The sequence below is a fragment of the Xiphophorus couchianus genome, chromosome 8 (genome assembly GCF_001444195.1).
Source record: "Xiphophorus couchianus chromosome 8, X_couchianus-1.0, whole genome shotgun sequence".
Classification (NCBI taxonomy): Eukaryota; Metazoa; Chordata; class Actinopteri; order Cyprinodontiformes; family Poeciliidae; genus Xiphophorus; species Xiphophorus couchianus.
In genome coordinates, this window is record NC_040235.1 from 14774994 (window position 1) to 14799251 (window position 24258).

Genomic DNA, 24258 nt, shown 5'->3' on the forward strand with positions numbered 1-24258 from the left:
GTATTTAAATATTAAAATAAATGTAATATTAAATATTTACATATCTGGACTCTCAGTAAAATATTTGTGTTTTATTGACCCAGAGAAGAAGCAGTCACCATGTTGTACAACTTTCATTATTTTTTGTTGAAACAAAAGTTTTAAAGTAAAAGGAAAGGCTAAAAACAAATTGAGCACAGTTTACATTTTTTTTAGTGCAACACAAAATTAAAAATTCATGGGATAGCTTTTGAAATAGAACATGATACATTCCCATTTCCAATTCTCAAAAGATTTGAAATGACAATCCAGATCTCCTCCTTGACTGTCTATTAGGTTTTATTTGACTAAGATGTTATTTTCTACATCCAGTGAAGTAAAACAGACAAACAGGAGAAAAACTATAAGAAAGTAATTTTGAAAATTGCTGATCTTTCCATTTGGCTCAAAGTGATCTCTTGTTTTTCCGAGTCTAAAAAATTAAGCAGCATCATTTTATGAGTGATCCAAAAATTTTCTAAGGTGACTAAGACTCAATAAATTTTTTGGTTGAAATGGAAGATGATGTACAAAATTAGTCAAATAACAAACATCCTTCTGCTATTGTTAGACACAGACAGCAGCCCTTCATTTATTTCCCTCCTGTTTGTAATAAGATTGCCCTCTGACCTCCTCCAGTCATCATTCTGATAATTCAGTTCATTGTTGCAGAAGCAAATGTATTCCTAGAAGGCTTAGACGGCACAAAAGATTACTTTCTTCCTGGTTGACCTGTCATTGGTCCATGGAGTGTGTTGAACTACAGTATTTGACTGTCTGGTTATGTCGTTTATCTGTCTGAGTCAAGGCTGGACTCCTGCAGACCCCTGCCCAGAGTCTCAATAGGCAGAAATATGGATGCAAGTGCAGCAAGCAGACTGCAGCCACAGTACACCGAGAGGGTCAGATACATTGACGTCCTGAGCAGCACCTTAAAACGACAGACAAAATCACTTTGTCAGAGAAAACTGCAAATCTTCTTGCTTTAATCTGCAGTTATAGAATTTAAACAGTGTTATTCTGTTTAGAATAATCAAATGTGATTTAATTTCCAAATGCTTAAACCTACTTAAATTTACATGATTCTTTTTCCTCCCAGCTACTGCAAAAATGGGGATTTATTGTAGGAGTTTTTTTTTTTATTAATATGTTTATATAGAAAGAAAATACATGTGTTATTTTTGTTGAAAACTTAAGTCTCACTCAATAGGTTTTGGTGTGTAGCAGTGTTAGCAGCTGTTTGTTGATTTATATCTTCACTAATTTATCAGCGAAATGATCCGTTGAAGAAGAATAGTGTCATTCCACAAAAGCTCAAACAGAAATATTTCTGGCAATTCTAACTAAAAGTTTAGTCTGGTGTATTACACTGATGGTGAGAAAATATGCCTATGTATATTTTTATGCACTGTATATAAATATCTGGCTTCAACTGTATAATAGAGATGCATACCTGAGCCACAAATGGTGTAATCAGAGCACCAACTCTTGCAAAAGCACTGCAAGTCCCCATGCCCAAGGCTCTGATTTCTGTAGGAAAAACCTGAATCACAAAAATAAATACATGTGTTGGACAACAGTTTGTCTGCAGATATGTTTAATGCAAAACTGATTCATACCTCTGGTGTGTAAACAAAAACAACTTGATATCCTCCAGAGATGAAGGCTCTTGCAATGAAGATGAATATCGTCAGAGCTACCCTGCAAAAGCAAACAAACAAACAAAAAAATCAGTGTCAGCGATGCCACAAGCCTCAAAGTGTATGTTTGCTGTTGTTGTATCACAGAGCAATCTCACCTCCCAATGCAAGCATACAAGGGCAGAATACACAAAGAAAACATGAAAAAACAAATCGCCATGCTTTTCTTTCTGCCAAGGTAATCAACTGCAAACAGGATTATTAAAAGGCCTAAAAAAAACAACAAACAAAACAAAAAAAATGTTAAATCACACAACGATGTTACAGTTCGGATCGAGTCCTCAGAAAAAAAAAATACTGGCAAATGTTTTACCTGGGAACTCTGCCAAGGTTGTCCATAAGAGATCCTTGTAGTCAGCTGATGTCAAATATTTACATTCTAAGCTGCACCTTGGTTCAATGCTGCTTCCCTGGGCCACTATAAGGAAGAAGAGAGACGTTTGATATCTTTTTTGGTGACATTATAAAAGTATAATTTATTATAATTTGTGAAAAATGGTACATACTTCCACATGACTCTGTTTGGAACAGTTCAGTGGTCAGCAGGACAATGCCAAAATAAGAGAAGGCAAAAGAAAACCTTTGGTGAAAGAAAAAAAGAAGAACAGGAACAAATATTAGATTTTGGAAATTAAAAAAAATGGAGAATAAATAATAGAGCTAGGATTAGAGGCGTGTATATATATGTACAACGGACATGAATACAATATTTATTCTGGCTTTGTAATAATTTATTTGAGCCCCATCTCTTTAATACACAAAAATAAAAGAAGGCAAGTTTGTCAATTTGTAAAAACTAATCTGAATCATTTAAAGCTAATTAACCTACTTTCAAAACCCTTCCTAAATAAATCTGGGTCCTCAACAATAATAATGTTGCTAAGTTTTAAATCGCAGCATCAAACTAGCACTAACTTCTAGAATGTTGCGGATTTAAGCCCTTTTGAAATAATTTTTTATTTATTTCAGTCAAATATCCAACCTGACCAGAAGCTCACTGATGGCTATAAAACCTAAGCAGTTCAGGTGTGTGAATTACAAAAAACAAATTCAAACTTGTGCTTCAAAAAAATACTTTTGCTTGTTTAAAAATCCTGTCACTCCGAATAAAAGAATAGATCAAATAAATAATGAAAAACTCCAATATGACATTTATGTACATGATTATACGTACATGTTCTGATTAAAATTAAGACAATTATTTTTTGCTAAATGCTAACTAGCTACAATCCCACTGATTCACCCCAAATATTTCAAAGCACACACATTATGCAAACTTACCATATAAACCATAAAAGAAGAGTAATCTTCCAGTACTGTTGCGAAAAAAGTTCTTTATACTGCCCACGTTCATTCTGTGAAAATAAAAGTCACAAACAAATGTTTGTGTTAGTACATATAAATAACCTGTACCCTGTGAGGACATCTTCATCATCTCATCTCCGAGAAAACTTTTATCTTTAACGTCACCTGTTTATATTCGATGAGTGTTCCCTGAGGTAATTCTTTGCCATTCTCACGGGCGATGCGAGTCAAAGTTGCTATTGCCTTTTCTCTTCTCCCTGACAGCACATCAAAACGAGGACTTTCAGGCAACCACTGTGTGACACATGAAGGCAAGTTAGAGTTTGTCAGTAACTTATTTTACTACGTTTATGTCTTAATCTTATAAAATATACTCACAAAGCAGAAAGAAACAAAAATTCCCACTGGAATGGCGGAGAGACCAAGTAACCACCTCCAACCCAGAGTGGGCATTACCCACAGGGCTAGGAGGACCTCGGACACGGTGCCAAGGACCCAGAAAACCTGAAGAAGAGAATGATTTCTGTAATGTTTCTGAATGATTTCTTCAGTGTAAACTTTGATAAACCACATAGAAACAAACTCTAAATACCGCCATCAACATAATGGACATGCCTCTTGCTCTCACGGGAAGGAATTCAGAGTACAGAGTCACTCTAAAATAAAATTTTAAAAAAAGCAAAGAAAAAACACTCAAACGCAAAAAAATCATTAACCAATTGCTAATGTATCTCACTTTCGCAAAAAGGACAAAGCGAACCTACGATTGAGGTGTTCCTCCGATGCCAAAGCCTACGAAGCCTCGAAGGGCCAGCAGCCAGCCGTAGACTGGACTGAAGGCGCTGAGCAGGCCGTAGTACAGAGCCCAGCACATGGAAATTACCAGACCCTGTCACCAAGACACAAACAAAACAGAAGGCACTGGAAGGTCATGAAACACACCTAAAAAAACAACAACAAAAAAAACCAAACAATGTGACACTTACTACTTTTCTTCCGTACTTGTCAGCCACATTGCCCCAAAGGAGTGAACTGAATCCCATTCCAATAAAGACAACCTGATGCAAAAAAAAAAAAAAAACCCCAGAAAAAAAGCTGAATGCAAACAATAGCAACCATCACACAGTCACCAATTCTCAAAATGCATCCAAAGGCTTTTTACTGATGTTATGAGCGCCACTTGATAGCTGGGGAGACTCCAGTCACAGTGCAGCTCGGGGCCCAGGATGCTGAGGATCATCATCTCCATGGAATCTCCCACCTGACACAGAGGAACACATGAGACACACGTAGAACGGAGAGAATGATAGAAAGGCATTTCCAGGGTCTCTTATGGATTCCTACCCATGCGAGTCCCGTAACGAACGAGATCTTCCACTGAAAAACTCCAAATCCGATCACTTCCAGTGCATCGTCCACTGAAAACGTTTCTGTGGAAGGTCAGGGGCAGAAACAGTGATTGGTGTCAATTTACCAGGCACTTTGCTTCCATTTATCATTTTCCTTCCACTTCACAATTAAATGCCACATAAAATCTCAAGAAAAACTCACTGATGTTTGTGGATGCAATTTAACAAAATGCAGGTTTCTTATTTTTAATTACTTTAATAAAGGTTTGTGGTTTGCATTCAAAACTTGTCATCCTCAAAGGCCTAAATAAACTCCAGTGCAAATCCAGCTGTTCTATGAAGACCTCAAGGGATTTTTAAAGAATATTAGAGCACTGTTTCCCCAGGGTCCTCAAGGCACTCTGTCCTACATGTTTAGATGTTTTCCTACTTTAACAAACCCGATTCAGATGATTGCAGTCAGCAAAGGTCTGCTAATCAGCCAAAAAATTGAAATAAGCGGGTCGGATTAGGAAAGAGATTGTGAAGGAAATTTAAGTTAGGATATAACTCTGCTTAAAAAATGCTCCAAACTTAGAACAGCTTAGTAAGCAAAGTTCCATAAATCTTTCTGGAAAAGTAAAAACAAGAAAGAAAAATGGAAGATGATTCTCTGGTCAGATAGGACTAAAATAGGTATTTTAGGCCTTAAAGCAAAATTCTATGTATGATAGAAAAACACCAAAGTTGCACTTATTTTACCTTCCTGAACTGTTATTTGTCATTACAAAGACAACATATTGTATTTATGCAACTTCCTGCACATAGAAACAGACAAAAATTTACTCAAGGGTTCCAAAATAGGATGAATGTGTAGTAAAGAGTAAAGAGCGTTCACTGACTGAATACTACGAGTCTAGTTATTAAACAGAAATAAATCAAAAGCATTGATCCTGTGTTTCACAGTTATGGATCCAGTTGTATAACCAAACACCAAAAGAGGCCACGGCCTACATAAATGGTTCTCATATTTCCAGACTGACCTGTAATTAAGCATTCTTTACATTGCATTTGCTCTTTTCTTTTAGAAAACTATCACAATTTATCATATTGAGCTACTTTTTTGGCTACTGTTAGCATTCAGGTATAGTTGATAACACAAAGAAACAAGTTTGTGTAATTCACAAGTGGGCCGAGCAAACCTGCAGATTTATTATTTCCAGAACTGTTGGCGGACTCTCTGCTCCCTGAGTCAACTTTTGCTGAGGCAATGGTGCAGATCTCATTATCCGTGGTCTGGTCTTCATCAGTGTGACCCACAAAATCTCCCTCATCTCTGTCAGCACACAGAAAGAACACATTCAGTCATTGCTAAATTAAAACGACTCATTTCACAGCTTAAAGTTAAAAAAAAAAAAAAAAAAAGTATTTACACGTTCAAAAGAGGAAGTGAAGGAGCATTAACAAACACTGAAAGCACATTTGTTTCTAAGAATATAACACCTGTCAATAAATTACAAAGAAAAAAACAAAAATCTTGTTGTTTTTTTTATTTTTTTTACCCTGGTTCAGGATTGCTCCAGCGCTTGTAAGTGACCTTAGCAGATCTCGTCCAGTTTTCCATGTTTTGATCCTGCAATAAACAGGACGCATAGCTACAGCTGAAGACAAACCGGTCATTTGTTGTCAAACCAGCTGGTGCAGTCGCTTCGAGTTTCAACGAGACAGCCAATCAGAGAACAATACCTGCAGAAACTCAAGGGGGCGTGGTTACACCAGGAAACGATAAGGTTGCTTTTCAGGGATTCACAATAAAGCTTTTTAATAAAAGAATCAGTGCGAAGTAGGCAAAAATTTCAATAAATACAATATATCAGATGAACGATGTTGGAAAAAGAAGGCTAAACTAAAAAAAAATGCTCCTCGTAGTAGACTATCATTAAAGAAATATGGACAAAAACAAACTGGACCAGAAATCCTTAGAGAATAAACAAAGGCTTTACAGGTAAAGAGTGGAGATCATAATTAAGTCTGCATGTAAGGTATTTAAATAAAGGTGAAAAATTAAAGGCCAGAAATAGTGAATCTTTATTCTGTTATCTACCTGATTAGCTATTTTCTACATCAAAAATAATTTTAATTTTTTATCTGACATTGCAGAAATAAAAGCATAAATAATGTTATTCTTTTTATATTTTATATTTTAAAATTAGCTAACCTGCAGGCAAATTTAAAAATGTAAATAAAAGGCCTACTGTAATGCAAAAAAAAAAAAAGAAGCAAGCATTACTTACAATTTTGCATGGCTGAGTGTCATGACGTATGACAGACTGTAGGTTGTGCTATTACCCTTGATTTTTTAAAACTTTCTAGCCTAACCTTATGTGTTGTCAGTTGTGTTTCTTACTTTTTGTGTGTTTGTTTGATCAGTAATTGTGTTAATGCCATTAAGAAAAACAGTATGTTACCAGAATAGTCAGTATTTTATTCAAATTGCACAGCCACGTTATCCAGGTTCTTTCCAAACTGAACCAGACTTTTTTTTGTTTTTTGTTTGTCTTTGTAATAAACTCAACATCCTGGTGAGCTACGAGTCCAAAGCACATATTGTAAAACAAAAATGTCTCCAAACATTGATGAAGTGCATTTCTCCTGTACAAAGCTGATTCCAGAGTCTCCAGATTTCCTGCAGCTTTTGATGAGCATCTAAATCGTACAGTCCTCTGTACCCTTGTACGTGAATAAGGTCAGGTTTTGGAAGCAGAAGCAAAGTAGGACATCGGAGGATGCGCTGCGGCTGCGGCATGGACAGCCATAAATACAAGACAGGTGGATCGCACAGCGCATCCCTCTGTCCCAATATCAGCCTCAGACTCACACTGAACATCACAGGAACTCAGCAGAGTCGTAGCGCTTGGCACAAAGACGTCCGATATGGAATCAAAGGTAAGGTTTGATGTCTGCTATAATTTATTTTGTTTTAAAATTATTTTTAAACATTGAAGTTGTAGAGTATCTGTGACAGTTTAACAGAGGTCCCTGAAACTAAGAGTCCCCTTCAGCATGAAGCTGTTTCCTCACATAAATAAGTTGGTTTGCACTTGTTAGACCTGCGGTGGAAACAGGTTTGTCTCTCTAGAAACAAGATTGGCTTTATCATAGAGAATATAGATACAATATAATTTCTATGGTAAAGAGTACAGTAGCTGAGGATTTCTGGATAATCTTTGTTTCCCCAAATATTATTTAGATATCCGGATGTGACAGAATAGCCCATGTTTGAAAGCCTTAAACAAGACTGTGTTCATTATAGAAGAGGTTTTATATTAATTAAGTACTCATTCATTTTAGAGTGCGCACCACCTTAAGGTCCATCTAGGTTTTACAAATGTGTAAGTATTACATAATGCATAGCTGGATGTTAATGAGCATTTTTCCATCCTGCTCTCTTGTATCACTGTGTGGTTTCCCCAATCATGAGGCAGTAACGTAAGATGGCTCCGTTGATGCTTTCAGGAAGCAATGTTAAATTTTAAACAAATGCAATTAGACGACAGCGCCGCATGGCCTGGCAAGGATGAACTGTAGCAAATGAAAAACCAAAGGTGGAAGTTGCAGATTCGTTGATAGTGTTTCACAGTGATGGATGTTTTCAATGTCAGCTTCTTTCATTTCTAGTTTTCTGTCAAGTAAATGTGTCCTAAACCTACATTTTTTGGGCTCAAGTGCAATTTATCTGTACCTCGCAGATTTACTAAGTAATCTTATAACATGTTTTTTATTTCACATTCATAAAAATAAACTCTTTCTTCCTGGACATTGAAGTGAGGTCAATATTTATCATCTGAACTAGAACAAATAAGGTTGCAATAATTCAATCCTGGAATAATCTTTTACCTTCTAGTTTTATCAGGTTGCAGATAATTACTTTGAAATACATCCATTTAATCAAAGATCAGTAACTGAATACCTTTCCTGTATGTTGTGTGGAGGAGGGTGAGAGTGGGTCTCTGCGTGGCTCGGATTACAACAACATGGTATTACATACCTGCACAGACATAGACATAAAAAATACGCAGACCTACACCCACACACTCTTCTTAAACACATAGTTCAATGCTCAGGTGAAGAGCTGGATGGATGTTTGCTGCCTCGGCTCCATTAATGTTTGAGCAGCCCCCTGCTTCCAGAACCAGGTGGCCCGTTACTGAATCGCCAGTGTCAAAGCAGCAGCCAAGCAGGAAGCAGCAGTTCCATCCCTTTCTATCTTGAATTGTGGTGAAGGGTTTGTGTTAAGGCTGTTTTTTAGTGTGCTTTTTTTGTTTTTGTTTTTGGATGAAGGACAGTGGAGAGTGTGAAGACAGAATAGATTAGACCACTGCTGAACTGAAGAGGCTCAAATATGGAAGATATTCTCATATTTTAAAGCCTCTGTGCTGGAGTTTGTGTGCCCGAGTTGCACAGTTGTGGACTGAGAATCGTCACAGAAGACCGATTCAACCATGACACACATGGCTCTGGAAGAGAGGGAGGTAAATTACTTACGTTGGTATATTTATTTACACTACCATGAAAAAAAAAAAGTGCAACCCTTAGACAGAATCTTGCTTCTTTCCATGTCATGTTTATTATTTTTCTTCTTCTCCTGCGCCTGATCATGACAATATTGTGCAGAATTTGCCTAAATAAATAAGGAAAGTGAACAAAACAAGGACCAATGAGGAGATTCTTGGACATCAGAAAGAATGGGCTTCAACTAACTGGTGAACCTTGGAAACAGAAGAGATCATGTGGTTTATTTCCAGGCTGTTGAAGAGTGGACCAGATCTTAACTTTTGTAGTGGTGCTGATGCGAGACTTCAGTCCACGTGTGTGTAGTGCTGAGGTTTATCATGTGCTTTTAATTGATATCCAGTTCTTATGAGTTATGTCTGCATTTTTTGTGAAAAGTTGAGCTTGTTGTACTCATTTGATCAAGGCTTCCACATATCACTTATCCTGCTGTGGCGTACATTGAAAGTCATTTAGATTAGCTTTGTTACTTCAAGCTACGACTGCTCTGGTCTGTCATAATAAAGAAAGAGCCGACTCAAAAACTGGTTGATCCATGTTCCGGGTCCTGATCTTGACATACATGTATCTGCAGATCATCAGCAAAAGAAAAAGATCCTGCATGCAAGCAGCTGAAATGAACTTCATAAACTTCCTTTTTAGGTAGAATGGGTTCAGCCTTAGAGATATGGTGAAGGTCTTCATCTGGGGACAGCTTGGAGTCCAGCTGCTGCTTCTCAGGAAAAGGAATTAGTCTATGGAGGTTTTCGGACATATGATCCCACTTCAAGTTTTCTGAGTACATTGCAGTTTGAGGAGACACAGAACACACTTTGTTTATTGCAGTTTTCTTTTGGGGACACTTTGGGATCCTCTAGAAGTATAATCTGGGTGTGGTTGGTGAGAGAGGTGTCATGGCTTCCCTCCAGGATCTCAAAACTTTATATTTACAATAAATTAGCAATTGCAAATGTCGGTCCATTTATCTGAATATTGGTGAAATGTTAGATAAGAGTAACACAAAGATGTTATTTTTGTGTTGTGGTACAATTTAGTTTGTTTTGCAGGTTTTACATCTTTACATTTGTTGTTCATTCTTACAAGCTAAAGCATGATGCTTGGCACAAAATGCTTTAAAAAATTTCTTTAGGCCAATCCTGTCTAATAAACATTTTATTGTTAACTCTATCAGCATCTAACCTCTAGCATGCAAAGCTGATTCAGCTGAGCTGGCAGGTGTGTGTAGCTTGGGGGAGGCACATTTTGGGACTGGTGTCTTTGAAGGACTGATTAAGGTCAGGTTTCTCCAAACACCTGAAGCCCCCCTAAATGTATGTTGCCCTTGGTGATGTATGGTGTCACTCAGCGGCCCACGAGGAGAGCTATCTCTTTCAGGAGGCTAACTGCCACTTTGTGGCTGGGTAACAGGATCCAGCACCATACTGGATGGACACGGACAATGGGGTGTCTTCTCAGGTGATGATCTTCAAGTCAGATAGACTTTCCAGTTCAGATATGTTTTTTTTTTATTGTGGTTGCTATTACTGGAATGTCGTCACTTGGGTTATGTCGGGTTTTTTTTTTTTTTGGTTTACAGTTCAGGTTTACAGTTTGGTTTACTGACTTCCATTACCAGGAAAGCAAACATTTCCTTTAGTGGTTTTTGGTAACATTCCAGTATGGTGTTTTACCTTTTGTCTGTTTCTTGAGGACACATTTCCTGTGATTGGTAATCTGTCTTTTGCACTAAATGATACCTGATCACTTAGATGATCACAGAAACATGATGTGAGGACAACAGGGAACAACAATCTGGTGCTGCCAGTAGAAGCCCTCTTGACCTCAACGACGTACTGGGAGCACAACAATATAAAATATCAGTGAAATATGCAGGCATTTGCTCATATAGAGTTCTTAAAACATTTTTGAAAGATACTGGAGAGATATGCAACAACTGTGGCATTAGCATCTCTAGGTGTAAAAAGGAGATATTCAATTGAATATAATCTGCATAAATAATGTTTGGATATTCTTCCCTTTCATTCACGGGTTTTCTCCAGTATCCTCTCCGTTCAAAGACATCCTTGTTAGGTTAACTGGTTTTCCTGGATCTAATTTCATATTTGGATGATTTTCTGTTATTTATCTTTGTGTTGCAATGTGATGAACCCCCTACCTGTCCAACGTGTGTCCTGCCTCTCACCTATGACTGCTGTTTGAGATTCATGCCTTTCCCAAATTAAATAAAATAGAAGAATGGATTGATCCAACCAAAGTGGCCTACCAAGCAAAATACATGTTGACCAGTAAAAGGAGAAGACAAATTAATCAGAGAAAACCACATGTGGAAACAGTAAAAAAAAAAAGAAACAAAGCCTTAAACAAATACCAAGAAAGTGAGTTCAGAGTAAAACAAAAAGTTTAAAAAAAAACACAGCAAGCCTTAATGATGATCATTCATAGCCGCTTTAGAAAGTATGCTCAAATCTCACATGTTATTTTCTTATATTTCTTTTATTTGTTACTCCATTTGTAGTAATTATTTAAATCCTCGTTTGGGTCTATTCAAACTACAAGATGGGACAGATTCTGTGTCCTAAATAAAATAAAAACAATTACAAGCAGCTTGCTACTATTAGATATCACAAAACTAAATTTCCTTACTGTCGATTATGAGCAAATTATAGACAACCGCCTTTTATAATCTGCTGCCAAAGTGGGTACAAACGTCTGTCGAATAGTTGTTTTCCTACATTCCAGTTCGAAGGGCTTTTTGAGTTTTGAATCAGTCATGATTTTAGTAGGAAATGTGTTTTAACAATCCCAACTGCTGAAATGAATCTATTTTAGAAGAGAGTTTTGTTTGTGTTTTCAACTATATCCACCCATAAACTTTAATAAAAGAAGAACACAAACAAATACATATTTAGAACTGGACATACTTCCTTTTTTAAACACTCCCTACATAATTTACGACTTCCTATTGGAGGAAACTGAGGATATAATCCATCAGTGTTTCCTGTGTTCCCCCAATAAAAGCAGATGTTCAGGTTCAGTTGGGGGAAAAAAGAAGAGAGGCACACATCAGGACAACCATCGAGGGCCCTGAGAGTAGGTAATTATTTGATCTGACTTCCACTCAACCATTGTTAACTTCATTATATTTGAAAAATTCAAATATTTTATTGTGCATTTCTTCTGTGTCACTAAATCAGATGTTATTGAATCAGTTATTGTGACTTGATAACAGCTCAACTTGGCAGAGATAATACCAAACTACAGAAACGTGATACAAGACGGCTCATACTGCTGTAATTAAAGTGCAATGAATCTCTGGTTATACCCTGGCAGAAACTGAGCTGTGTATTAAATAGCTAGGTATATTCTGTGTTTATGCATATAATCATGAAGTCCTCTATCTCTTAACTGTACTTTGGTACTGAAATGTTGTTGAAATCTACTCTGGCCTTAAAATGAAATCTGTTCTGCAGGCTTGGTTGCCTATTTTCTGATTTAAAATGGCAAAAAAAAAGAAGTAATGGGTCTATGGAGAACACATAACCAGATAAGATAAAGGTAGCTGAATTTAGATTCACATAGGAATAACGGATGTGGCCAAGGACACTAACTGGAATTCACAGATATGAGCACAAAAATGCCGACAGCGAGACGCCCACTGGGAGAGATATTTTACCAGTATTGTTGGCATTTGTCTTAATATCTTCCTCACCGACAGCACAGAAAAAAAAAACATTAGAGAGAAAAATTACACACAAAAAAGAAAACAACAGCTGCATCCATCTAAATTCGAGTAAAAATAACTTTACTAGTACTGTTCAAATTAAACCAAAGATGAGACAAGTCTAATTCACTTAAGCCTTTGATTAACCCTGATAGTTAAAACATTTATGTAGATGTTTCCATATTTCACTTCTCTTTCACATTTAAGCTTTGCTTCGATAAAAGCAACGTTATCTTTTCTATGTCTTTTCAATGAAATTATGCTTTCAAGAAAAATTCTGTCCTGAGATTTCTATTAGTTTTGCTTAGTGTATTATTTTAAAAGGATCTTGTAGTCTTCCAGTCTTTTAAAGTTTACCTCTAATTTTCACTTTGGTTCTCAATAAAGGTGAATAGCATTCAGTGAGTTCTTGAAAAATAAAAAAAAGAAACAAAAAAACTTCCTGATTTTTTCCCATCTCTTTCTTTTTTCCTTTTATACTTCAGTGGTTTGGTTTGGTGAAGTCTGATCAGGTTAAAAATGGCAGCCTGTAAAAAACGGTGATGCAACCTTTCTGGTCTTTTGTATAAACAATCTTGGTCACAAATTTTGACCATATATAATGTTAGACCCAAACAAACTTCTTTCCCAATGGCATTAAACAGTATTTGGGAAATATGTTAAAGGCATTTTATTAACTGCTAATAAATGCTAACAGAAATGATACTATGTTCATGTCTGTGCTTATAAACAAAACATCTATGAACAAAAAGCTATAGATCCATTTTCTAGTTGCATTTTCTAACTTTTCCATTTTTCTTAGCAAAGAAATGAAAAGATAAAGTCTTGCTGTAAACAAAGAAAATAGTGAAAAGCCAGGGTGACGTTATCTGAGGCCATTTTAATGGAAAGTCTGGCTATTTAGAAGCAAAGTCGACCTATATTAAGGTTTGACTTCAGACTTTTGCAGCTCTCCACCATACTTGTTGAGATAGGGAGTTGGACTTGAATGAACAATAACTTATCTGCTTTTGTTGTTTCCCCGTCTTATCGCTCCTGTTTCGACACAGAGCCTGGAGGAGCGGTGTAACCGGATCCTGAGGAACATGGAGGCCTCCCTGACGGCCCGGGATCGCGTGGGCATCCAGGATTTTGTTCTGCTGGACGCCTACACCAGTGAGAGTGCCTTTCTGGACAACCTGAGGAAACGCTTCCATGAGAACCTGATTTATGTGGGTGCTTTCCTGTGCAGCTTATTCCCTTTAGTCTAATGAAACCTCGCAGCCCTCAGCCTCTAACCCCTGCTGTCCTAATGCGGCATTTTACCGTCTATCTGTCACCTTGTGCTGCTGATATAGCAGCTCTGCTTCTTTGAATCTGCAGCGCGAGCATTAAAAAGGTCACAACCACCCAACGGGTCATGATGACAAGTGATTAAATAAATTTATTGCTGTTGGTAAAGGACAAAACTAAATATAATCGTGGAAGAATATTTTTTTAATGTCATGTAATCAGTAAGAAGAATAGTTGTATTATTACTGATCGTGCAAGAGCTGCAGATCATGAGTCCATGTCCTTGTCTCTGTTTGAAGACCTACATTGGGACGCTTCTGGTGTCGGTCAACCCGTATAAAGACTTGGACATCTACAGCAAGAAGCAAATGGACACCTATATGGGAGTTAACTTCTTTGAACTACCACCTCACATGTAAGTTTTTGGGTTTTTTTCTATATCTTTTTAAACATCTGACGGATAAATAAGATGAATCAGTTCAGGAATATATTGTTTCAGAGAGTATGGATATTTTTGAATTGCTGATGATCATCACAACATTACTTACTTGTCTTTTGGAGAAATAAGCCATCAGCAGGTTTTCTCTATTTTTACCCTGAGATTTATTTCATCAATATTTAATCAGCTTTTACCAGATTTTTTGTTTTTTGCTGCTGAAGAAAAGCATTCACACTTAAACCACTGCTCTTTACAGATGATGAGTTTAACTATTTTTTGGTCATTGTATGTCTTAAAAAGAGGAAACTTAGGTTTTATAGAGATAAAATGTATTTAGTTTCAGCATTTTTACTTCCAAGATTGAAATCTAAAACTTAAGAATTTGTTAGTCCCTCTTCCAAATAACTTCAGGTAAAACTTAAAATAATTTAAACTAAATCTTATGCAAAATAGTGGCTTGTGCTGTTGTGTATCTGTTGTGATGTGGAAATGACAACAGATACACAGATAAGGTGTCAATAAGAAAATGAGAAATACAAAGACATAAATTGTTATGTTGGAAAATTGGTGAAATAATCTAAAATGTGGAAAAACTGATAACATTACTGAGCTGAAAAATATGGATCTATGAAAATCAAGAGTCTTCTTGCATTACCTTAACCCGTTTCTGTTCTTAGTTATGCTTTGGCAGACAACGTTTTCCGCACCATGCTGTCGGAGTTCAACAATCACTTCATCCTGATCTCAGGAGAGAGCGGGGCTGGAAAGACAGAGGCCTCCAAAAAAATCCTGCAGTTCTACGCTGTCAGCTGTCCGAGCACCAAACTCCTGAACAACGTCCGGGACAGGCTGCTGCTCTCCAATCCAGTGCTTGAAGTCAGTGGCAAACTAATGTTATGCTCTGTTTTAGATAAACATATTTTAAATCAAGTATTTGATTCTTTTATTTTCCTGTAGGCTTTCGGAAATGCCAAAACCCTGAAAAACGACAACTCAAGCCGCTTTGGGAAATACATGGACATCCAGTTCGACCACCGGGTAGACTGGAATACTTACACAAAAAGAATAAAAAATAATGACAAATTACATGGCATCTGAGTTTAGAGATTGTCTTTTTCCTTAGGGTGGAGCTGTGGGTGGTCACATCCTTAGTTACCTGCTGGAGAAGTCCCGCGTGGTTCACCAGAACCACGGTGAGAGAAACTTCCACATCTTCTACCAGCTGGTGGAGGGAGGAGAGGAGGATTTGCTCCGCTGGCTGGGCCTGGAGAGAAACTGCAAGAATTACCGTTATCTGGTGCAAGTGAGAGAAAATTTAGAAAAGAAATCCACCAAAAATCTCAGAAAGTTTGAGATTTTTCTCTGAAGACTTATTAGAAAAAAAAAGTGAAAATTTCTGAGTTTCAAAAGCTGAACATTTCCTCACACACATGCTACACAAATATTTAATCAGAAGTTTTTATTTCATGCTGTTAGGGGGATTGTGCCAAAGTTAGCTCGATCAATGATAAAAGTGACTGGAAGACAGTGCGGAAAGCGCTGTCTGTCATAGACTTCAGCGAAAGTGACACTGAGGTGAGGTGACACAGTCAACCACGATGTTCAATTCTACGTGATGATTTCTTTCTCTGATTGTCTCTGTTTTGTGTTGATGCAGCACCTGTTTGGTATTATTGCCAGTGTGCTCCACTTGGGAAACCTAAAGTTTGAAGCAGACGCTCGAGGATATGCCACCATCAAAAACAACCAGGAGATGCATTGGGTGTCAAAAGTAAACCATCTGTCTGTGATGCACCAATCTTCAACGTGTACCCTGAATGAATTTAATACTCAGTGCGTGTTTTTGTCTGTCTTTGTTGCAGTTGTTGGGTATTCCTAACCAGGTGCTACAACAGGGTTTAACCCACAGAAAGATAGAAGCCAAAACAGAAGAGGTGACGCTCCCTTAGCTTTGGATGTGTTTTACCAATTTGTGATGTTTATTTGCAGTTAAACATTCACATTACTTTGCTCTTAAAGGTGCTCAGCCCATTCTCAGTGGAACATGCTGTATATGCCAGGGATGCCCTTGCCAAAGCCATCTATGGCCGAACCTTCGACTGGCTGGTCAACAAGATCAATGAATCACTGGCTAACCAGGTCAGCACTGTGTGTTGATATGCTTCAGCTGCTCTACTGGACACAGCAAGAAAACCTGGATGTGACATTTGATTAGTTTGAATTCTGACAATATCTTTTACCTCGCAAAACAATTTACAACACTTCAGCTTTTTGCCTCAGGTAGTCTTTTTTAACATATAAAGTATTCAGTCTAGTCCTCTTCTTCTTAATAGCTCCTTCATGAAGAATGCAGGACTACTAGTTTATTGGTTGTTTTTTGGATTAATGTTCTCATTTTCCAATGAGTCACTTTATGTGGACACAAATGTCTTGGCCAATACTTGCTCCTTTGTCAAATAAAGCAGTTGTGTTCAAAGCTTGGCAGATAATTTTATAACCTAACCCTGTTTGAAATGTGTCCACATCTTCAGCCTTGGTCTGTCTGCGTTGTTTTGGTTTTCATGAGGAGGTTTGTTCATTAATGCTGGCTAATAAAGTGCTACAGTCTCCACAGAACAGTTGCTTTTACTGTATACTGGGTTTAAATTACAAACCCACAGACTCATTTACTATTTAGTTAACTGCTGAACACAGTGAGGTGTGTCAAACTTTCATTTTGGTGTATCAGAGTAAAAGCAGCAGCACGCCACACATTTCAAATTTTTAAGTATATAAAAAAAGAATAGGAAACTGTTACATTTTTCACCCAATTCACAATTTTGAGACTTTTTCCTTTACAAAAGAAAAACTCAAGTGAAGTTACAAAATATAAAACACTTTTGCAAGACAACATATGTGGTCAAACTCCTCTATATTTTGCCCTCCCGCCACTGTTTATATCTCCTTGTGCTACGTTCAGGATTCCTCCAGGAAAAGGGTGGTCGGCCTGCTGGACATCTATGGGTTTGAAGTTTTCAGTGTTAACAGGTGAGATCCTGCACATTTGACCACTTTCAGGCAAAAACATTGAACATAATAATACCTTTTCCCCTTTTCCATTTCAGCTTTGAACAGTTTTGCATCAACTACTGCAACGAGAAGCTGCAGCAGCTTTTCATCCAGCTGACGCTTAAATCAGAGCAGGAGGAATACGAGCTGGAAGGGATTGAAGTAATAATGCAGTTATTTAGTCGCATCAATAAACGACATGATTCATGAAACAATCTAATGTTTTTAATGTTCTTGTGCAAAGTGGGAACCAGTGCCATATTTTAACAACAAGATAATCTGTGACCTTGTGGAGGAGAAATTCAGAGGAATCATCTCCTTGTTGGTAGGTATTTAAATAAGCTATGGTCATTAATGAATGAATTAATAAACCTTTGGCTAAATAAAATACATACGTTTGATTTTCATCCTGATAGGATGAGGAATGTTTGCGTCCTGGGGAGGCCACCGACCTCACCTTTCTGGAGAAGATGGAGGAAAAGATTGGCGGCCATCCTCATTTTGTCACGTGAGACTTTAATTCTTTGGAAAATTCACCTTTACAACAACTAAACTCCAGTCACCTTAAATGTTTCTCCTCACACAGACACAAACTTGCAGACAAAAACACAAGAAAAACACTGGAAAGAGGAGATTTCCGCCTCCTACACTATGCTGGGGAGGTTACATATTGTGTTGTTGGTAAGTAATAATTAGACTGTTGATAACTATTAGGAAAGCTTAACTTTGCTTTTTCATTCCTTTTACACAACAGCTATTTTCAGCAAGATAAGAAATAGCGTGTTTATTAAAAAATTTATAAGTGAAATATTGTTTTCTTTTGACATTTCAGGATTCTTGGACAAAAACAACAATCTGTTGTATCGAAGTGGAAAAGAGGTGATTTTATTCTGGATCTCTGTGTTCAGGAAAGTGGTGATTCTGTGTTTTATTTAAACATTAAACAAAGTTTAACAATAATTATCCTCAATAGTCTGTTTGAAAAGCTTAATGTTAGGTTTTCATCCATTTCACATTTTGCCTTGGCAGAAGTTGTGCTGTGTTTTTCCCCCGTTATTGACCTTTGACCTTGTTCAACCTGCTTGGTTCGAGGATTAAATAAAAAACATTAATTCATGATGGTACCTCCACCATGCACTGTAGCTTTGCTTGACTTCAGTACTTTAGTTTACATCTCAAAAACACATTTCCTTTCATTTTTCTGATTTGAAACTTTCACATAAAATAACTTCTGGTGATATTATCTTGAGTAAAGTATTTTGTCTTTTGATTTCAGGAAACAAAAGAAAGCAAAAAACATTTTTCCCCCAACAAAGCAATATATTTTTACCAAAGAATTCAATTATCAATAAATCACAAAAATATGTCATTGCACTGGGGTTATTAGCATTTCTTTCGAATTTCTAACCAAGACTGATAAGCGTATTATTTTCTGTTTTCCATAAGGTCATGCAACACTCCAAAAATGGCATCATCAAACACTGCTTTCCCTCCTCTGAACCTGACAGCAAAAAGAGACCAGAAACTGTGAGAAGATAATCAGTCGACACTTAATTTTCCTCAGATTTTAATCTGAAAGTGGTTCAAATTGTCCACTTTGTCCTGCAACACTTTAGGTGGTGACCCAGTTTAAGAACAGCCTGGTTGGTCTGACTGAGATCCTAATGTCCAAAGAGCCTTGGTATGTGCGCTGCATCAAACCGAATGAATCCAAACAACCAGGTGAGACCAGATTACATTTGTACAAAATGGAGTCTGTTCACCATGCTGCTGATGGGGCAGATAACAGAGCTGAAATTTCAGTCCTCTGGTGTGTTTTGCAGCAAAATTTGATGATGTGCTGGTGAGACATCAGGTTAAATACCTGGGGCTCATGGAGCACCTCAGGGTCAGGCGAGCCGGCTTTGCATACCGACGCAAATATGAGCTCTTTCTCCAGAGGTAACAGAACATCTTCAGCCTGATTTAATTATCTTACTTTGTAAAGTTTGCTCTAGTTGTTGACAAACCTACTACTGTACAAATGCTCCTCCTCTGCACTAGGTATAAAGCTCTGTGTCCAGACACTTGGCCCAACTGGAAAGGTACGCCAGCAGAGGGTGTTCGCTGCCTCATTAAACACCTGGGCTACAAAACTGATGAGTATAAGCTAGGCAGGTTGGTAGATGCACAGCATGGTTTCGAAAGATTACTAACAATCTATAATTCCTGTGAAGAATCACTGGATCTTTTGACGCTTTAAATGTTGGCTTTCCACTTGAAGGACGAAGATTTTCATCCGCCATCCCCGGACTCTGTTTGCAACAGAAGACGCCTTTCAGGTCTGCAAGCATCAGCTTGGTAAGAAATAACTCTGTTTCAATCAATTCAAAAGTAAAATATGAAACATTACTATTTAATAGGACAATCTTATCAGAAGTGCCGTAAAATGTGAAAACATCATCTGTCACTGTAGCAACAAGGATTCAAGCCAAATATAAAGGTTACAGAGTGAAAGAAGAGTACCTGAAACAGAAAGCGGCTGGTGAGTGACTGAAGTGACGCTAATTGAGCAAGATGTGATGATGTTTTCAAAATCAGAAACAACATGTCTTTTTTTAGATGTTCGTTTTAAAATAATTCATCCCTTATGTTTGTCCAAACAGCCACTAAAATTGAGAACTGCTGGAGAGGTTTGATGGCGAGGAAGGAGCGTGAAAAGAGAGCTTGGGCGGTCAAGGTCATCAAGAAGTACGGCACAATAATCACAAGATATAGATAATGTCTAATAAAGCAGCTTAATAAGATACTGTGTTGTAAGCTGACCTGTTTGGTTGATTTTTGATAGATTCATCAAAGGTTTCATGACCAGAAATCAACCAGCCTGCATTGACAACAGTGAGTACCTGGTCTATGTGAGGCAGAACTACCTCACCCGCCTGAAGGAAAACCTTCCCAAATCGGTCCTGGACATGGACTCGTGGCTCACCCCGCCACCCATTTTAAAGGAGGTAAATTAGCTTTTCATGTTTTTGAAGAATGATTTGGCAGGGATTGTATTGTATGATTTTTAAGATGTAACAAAATTAAAATGCATTTTTATTTTGCAGGTCTCGCTGCTCTTGCAGAACGTCTTCGTTCGCTATTTGGTGAGGCAGTACGTCCGAGAAATCACCCCAAAAAGGAAAGCTCAGGTAGGATCCACTGTTTTCAAAATAATATCTTCAACTCACTTTCTCTATCTTTGTATGTTTTTTCCATCTCCCATTTTAATGAACCTACTGTATATGTTACATAAAAATTAGTTTGGTAGTTAGATAAAAAGACAATATGTGTATATTGGAAACACAAAATCTAATTGCACAGTAACATGCTTTTTAAAATCTATTTTTATGTAAAGCCTCTTTAGTTGTTTTCATAGTTCTTGCATTTATTGTTCTTGTTTCTCAGAACTCAATTTAAACAATTAAAGTCACCATGTGACATTGTTTGGATGTTTCTTCTTCTCCAGCTTCTCCTCAAAGCCCAAACAAGCTCCATGTTCAAAGGAAAAAAAGAAAACTACCCACTCAGTGTGTGCAGCCCGTTTGTTGACACGAGGATTGGTAAGAATATTTTAATAGTATTTTTTATTTGTGAGACATGGTGGTGGCAGCATTATGCTTTGTGGGTTTGTGTTGTGTTAGGACAGCAAAGCTGGAAACAAATGTAGCCGATAATTTTTTGTTTTATTATTTGTAAAAAGATGAAAACACTATATTCCTTTCTTCCATTTTACAACTATACACTGCTAAATTAAAATAGGTAGATGAAAGTTTGTTAAAACATGTGAAACTGTAGGCTCTGTTCAATTTGTTGATTGGATCCTCTCTTTTTAAAATTTTCACCAAGCTTTCGAAGACATTAACCTCAAGGTCCTTCAGACAATTCAGCATGAGCACCTCAAGGTAAATCAGAGCCAGAGTTTACTCTGCCTCTTTTTGTTTTTCCGATATTTTCCTAATTGTTTGCGTTTCGTTCACAGTACGGCGTTCCAGTGGTGAAGTACGACAGGAACGGGTTCAGGCCTCGTCTTCGGCTGCTCATCTTCACCCAGGAAGCCGCCTACTTGGTCAAAGAAACAAAGATTAAGCAGCGGATTGATTTCACCTCGTTGAAAGGTAATAAAGCTACTAAATGAAAGTAAACTTATTACACACAGAGAAGGATATATTCACTATTTTGTGTAGCTACATCTTAATTTCCTTCTTGCTATGTCATCCATGCTTATTAGTAACCAATGCTAAAGATGTCTTAAGAAAAAGAACTCAGCTTGGGAATCAAATCTTACATTAAGGATTAATTTAATACTGAGTTTTTCCTGATATCCATAGAATAAAGTAGATTTTTCATGCATTGATACATTTATATGCTGATTCGGTGATATGTTTTGAATCGTGCCAATGAAAAATAAAATCCCAATGTTTTTTACTGGCAGAGAACATTGAATTTTTAATTTAAATGTCTTGGTACTTTAGTAAATTTCCTAGAACCTTTGAAATAGAAACAGGTCCACAGCATTACAGATCCTCCACCGTAGTTAACCTGGCACAATACATTGTTTAGTATTTTTATGTTACTAAAATGCCCTTAGTGTAATATCAGGACCTTCAAACATAATTTTCAATAAATCCATATGTCTGGGTTAAACGTGGTTTGTTATTTTACTGGATTTATGTAATATTCTAATCTTAAATGTTGTGTTTTAATCTGCTGTAGGTGCAAAAAATAATCATCATTATTAGAATTAAAGGCTTGAAAGCATAATTCTGTGTGTAATTAATCTATATACTGTGTTTTACTTAGTGAATGGAGGTAGTAAAATACATTTTCTAAATATAATAATCTTATGAATATGTATGTAATTTGCATTTATTGCTTATTATCGAGACTTGGTGACCCAAAGTTGTAGTTTTCTGGAATTGAGCTTTGGAGATTTATTTAGTCTTATTGCTAGGGGAGCAATTACATTGTTGTATTTATTGTCATTAAATAATTATTCCCTTATTTTGATTTTCTTTTGTATATTGAATGAATTCACTCAAATTAATTGTTGGATTTTTATAAATTTAACTCTATAAGATTATGTAAGTACAAAAATAGATCAGTTTATTTTAGGGATTTTTACAAATCAGAACAAGATCCTGATCTGATTCTTTTGTAGGTGTGTCTGTGAGCAACCTGAGCGATAACTTCCTCATCCTCCATGTTACATGTGAGGATGTCAAACAAAAGGTTTGTTGTTGTTTTTCTTTTACAATGAAATATCATTATGAGACAGTAATCAGATTATTACTGTAATTAAATATGGAGGACCAATCACGTTTGTTGTTTCAGGGAGATCTGGTTCTGCAGTGCGACTTCCTCTACGAGGCTCTGACTAAGCTCAGTTTTATTGCTGACAAGCAGAGCTGTATCAAAGTGGTTCAGGGGAGGTACAGAATCTGGATCATGTTCACCATTATTTTAATAATTCTCGTTAAGAATTAATTAAAGCATTTCCCTTTGTGTTCAGTGTGAGGTTTGACATTCAGCCTGGCAGAGAGGGATTTGTTGACTTCAAAAGTGGCCAGGAATCCATGGTCTACAGAGCAAAGAACGGCCACTTGATGGTGGTGAGTGTGGAGTTCAGATAGTAATACTTTTTAAGCAAACACACAAGCAACTCATTGAGAATTTTGCTTTTTAGGAATCAACAAGAACCAGATGAAGATGAAGCTTAACTGGGATGATGAGGCTCTTAGAAGCCTCAGAGATGCAGATCTTTAAAACAAAACAAAAAACCAGCCATGCTTTCTCAACCTGTTATTGCTCATGCTCTTCATAATGACTGATTTTAAGTTTTTCATCTTTATGATATTACTTTATGGTAGTCTGATGTTGTTCGTCACCAAATAATGCCAATATCTCAACAGCAGAAAGAGCAACTGAAGAGTTTGATCAGAAAACATATAAACTATATAAACTAAACAAAAGCCTGTTTTGTATTTGACTTTTGTTGATATGGCAATTTAAGACATGCATGTGTAAAACCATAAAGAGCTTACCTATGCCACACCTTTGTGTAAGAACATGCTTAACCTTACATAAGTTTATAATAATTACCTTTAGAAAACTAGGTTAGTGAAAATACAGTGCAATAAATAATTCTGTCTATCTATACTCTGTGTTCACTGATGATGCTCGTATTGCAGCTCCCCCTGCTGAGCATTTGCTGATCGTGCATAAGGTTGTGCTGGAAAAACAAATCCTGAAGTGTCTTTCCTCGGTTGTTTCAGGTAGAACAGGAAAGACTTTGCAGAGTGACAGCAAATCTTTAATCCTTAGTGCTAAATAAAATGTTGGTCCACACTTTGCAGTTGTAGGACTGACCTCTTTAGGCTTTCCAAGAGATTTTGGAAAGTGGTTTTGGGAAGTGTTGATCAGAGGGCCAAATATGAGATCAGACATTGATGTTGGACAAGAGAGACTGGCCTCCATTCTCCACTGTTATTCATCTCTAAGGAGCTCAGGACTCTGCGTTGGCAAAGGAAATGGAAACTCATGAAGCTCTACATAATATACTTGAGCTAATCTGCTAATCTGAAGGCCACATGAAGTTTGGAAAATCTCAACCCCCAACATGCCTCAGCATCTACCAACCCAGCTCTGTTATTCCCAATACCTTTGTTATAAAACCTCAGTCAGGCAGCTGAGTGGGGATTATTTGAAGAAAAATCCACAACTGGGATTAGCAGAGCTCTGAATAGTGATCTATTCTTTCCAAATGTTCATAGAAACAGTCTGAAAATAGGTGCTGAATTTTATACCTTTGTAGTCATGAAAGTGGTTGTAACA

The 24258-nt window shown here is 37.1% G+C and overlaps 2 protein-coding genes across 3 annotated transcripts; one reads left to right on the plus strand and one right to left on the minus strand.

Moving 5' to 3' along the window:
• Positions 1 to 50: 50 nt before the first annotated feature.
• Positions 51 to 6047, minus strand: svopb (SV2 related protein b). Its single transcript, XM_028024585.1, has 16 exons — positions 5914 to 6047; positions 5554 to 5687; positions 4368 to 4453; positions 4186 to 4284; positions 4010 to 4081; positions 3788 to 3912; positions 3616 to 3679; positions 3402 to 3527; positions 3189 to 3317; positions 3000 to 3073; positions 2225 to 2298; positions 2032 to 2136; positions 1817 to 1928; positions 1638 to 1719; positions 1472 to 1561; positions 51 to 949 (listed from the first exon to the last, which is right to left on the minus strand). Exons 1-16 carry the CDS (start codon positions 5973 to 5975, stop codon positions 809 to 811), a joined length of 1575 nt encoding a protein of 524 aa, XP_027880386.1. The 5' UTR covers positions 5976 to 6047; the 3' UTR covers positions 51 to 808.
• A 5913-nt stretch (positions 6048 to 11960) lies between these two features.
• myo1hb (myosin IHb) lies at positions 11961 to 23476 on the plus strand. 2 transcript variants are annotated; one of them, XM_028026574.1, is made up of 32 exons: positions 11961 to 12017; positions 13694 to 13855; positions 14216 to 14331; positions 15033 to 15231; positions 15313 to 15393; positions 15479 to 15658; positions 15832 to 15930; positions 16013 to 16126; positions 16218 to 16289; positions 16375 to 16494; positions 17315 to 17382; positions 17460 to 17565; positions 17648 to 17728; positions 17820 to 17911; positions 17990 to 18084; positions 18236 to 18282; positions 18850 to 18930; positions 19020 to 19125; positions 19227 to 19344; positions 19447 to 19560; positions 19667 to 19743; positions 19859 to 19927; positions 20049 to 20133; positions 20231 to 20393; positions 20493 to 20576; positions 20894 to 20987; positions 21274 to 21329; positions 21407 to 21542; positions 22586 to 22656; positions 22759 to 22856; positions 22937 to 23036; positions 23111 to 23476. In XM_028026574.1, exons 2-32 carry the CDS (start codon positions 13730 to 13732, stop codon positions 23129 to 23131), a joined length of 3069 nt encoding a protein of 1022 aa, XP_027882375.1. In that variant the 5' UTR covers positions 11961 to 12017; positions 13694 to 13729; the 3' UTR covers positions 23132 to 23476. The 2 variants fall into 2 exon arrangements, with proteins under 2 accessions (XP_027882375.1, XP_027882377.1); XM_028026576.1 differs by having other exon boundaries at positions 11979 to 12013.
• The last annotated feature ends 782 nt before the right edge of the window (positions 23477 to 24258 follow it).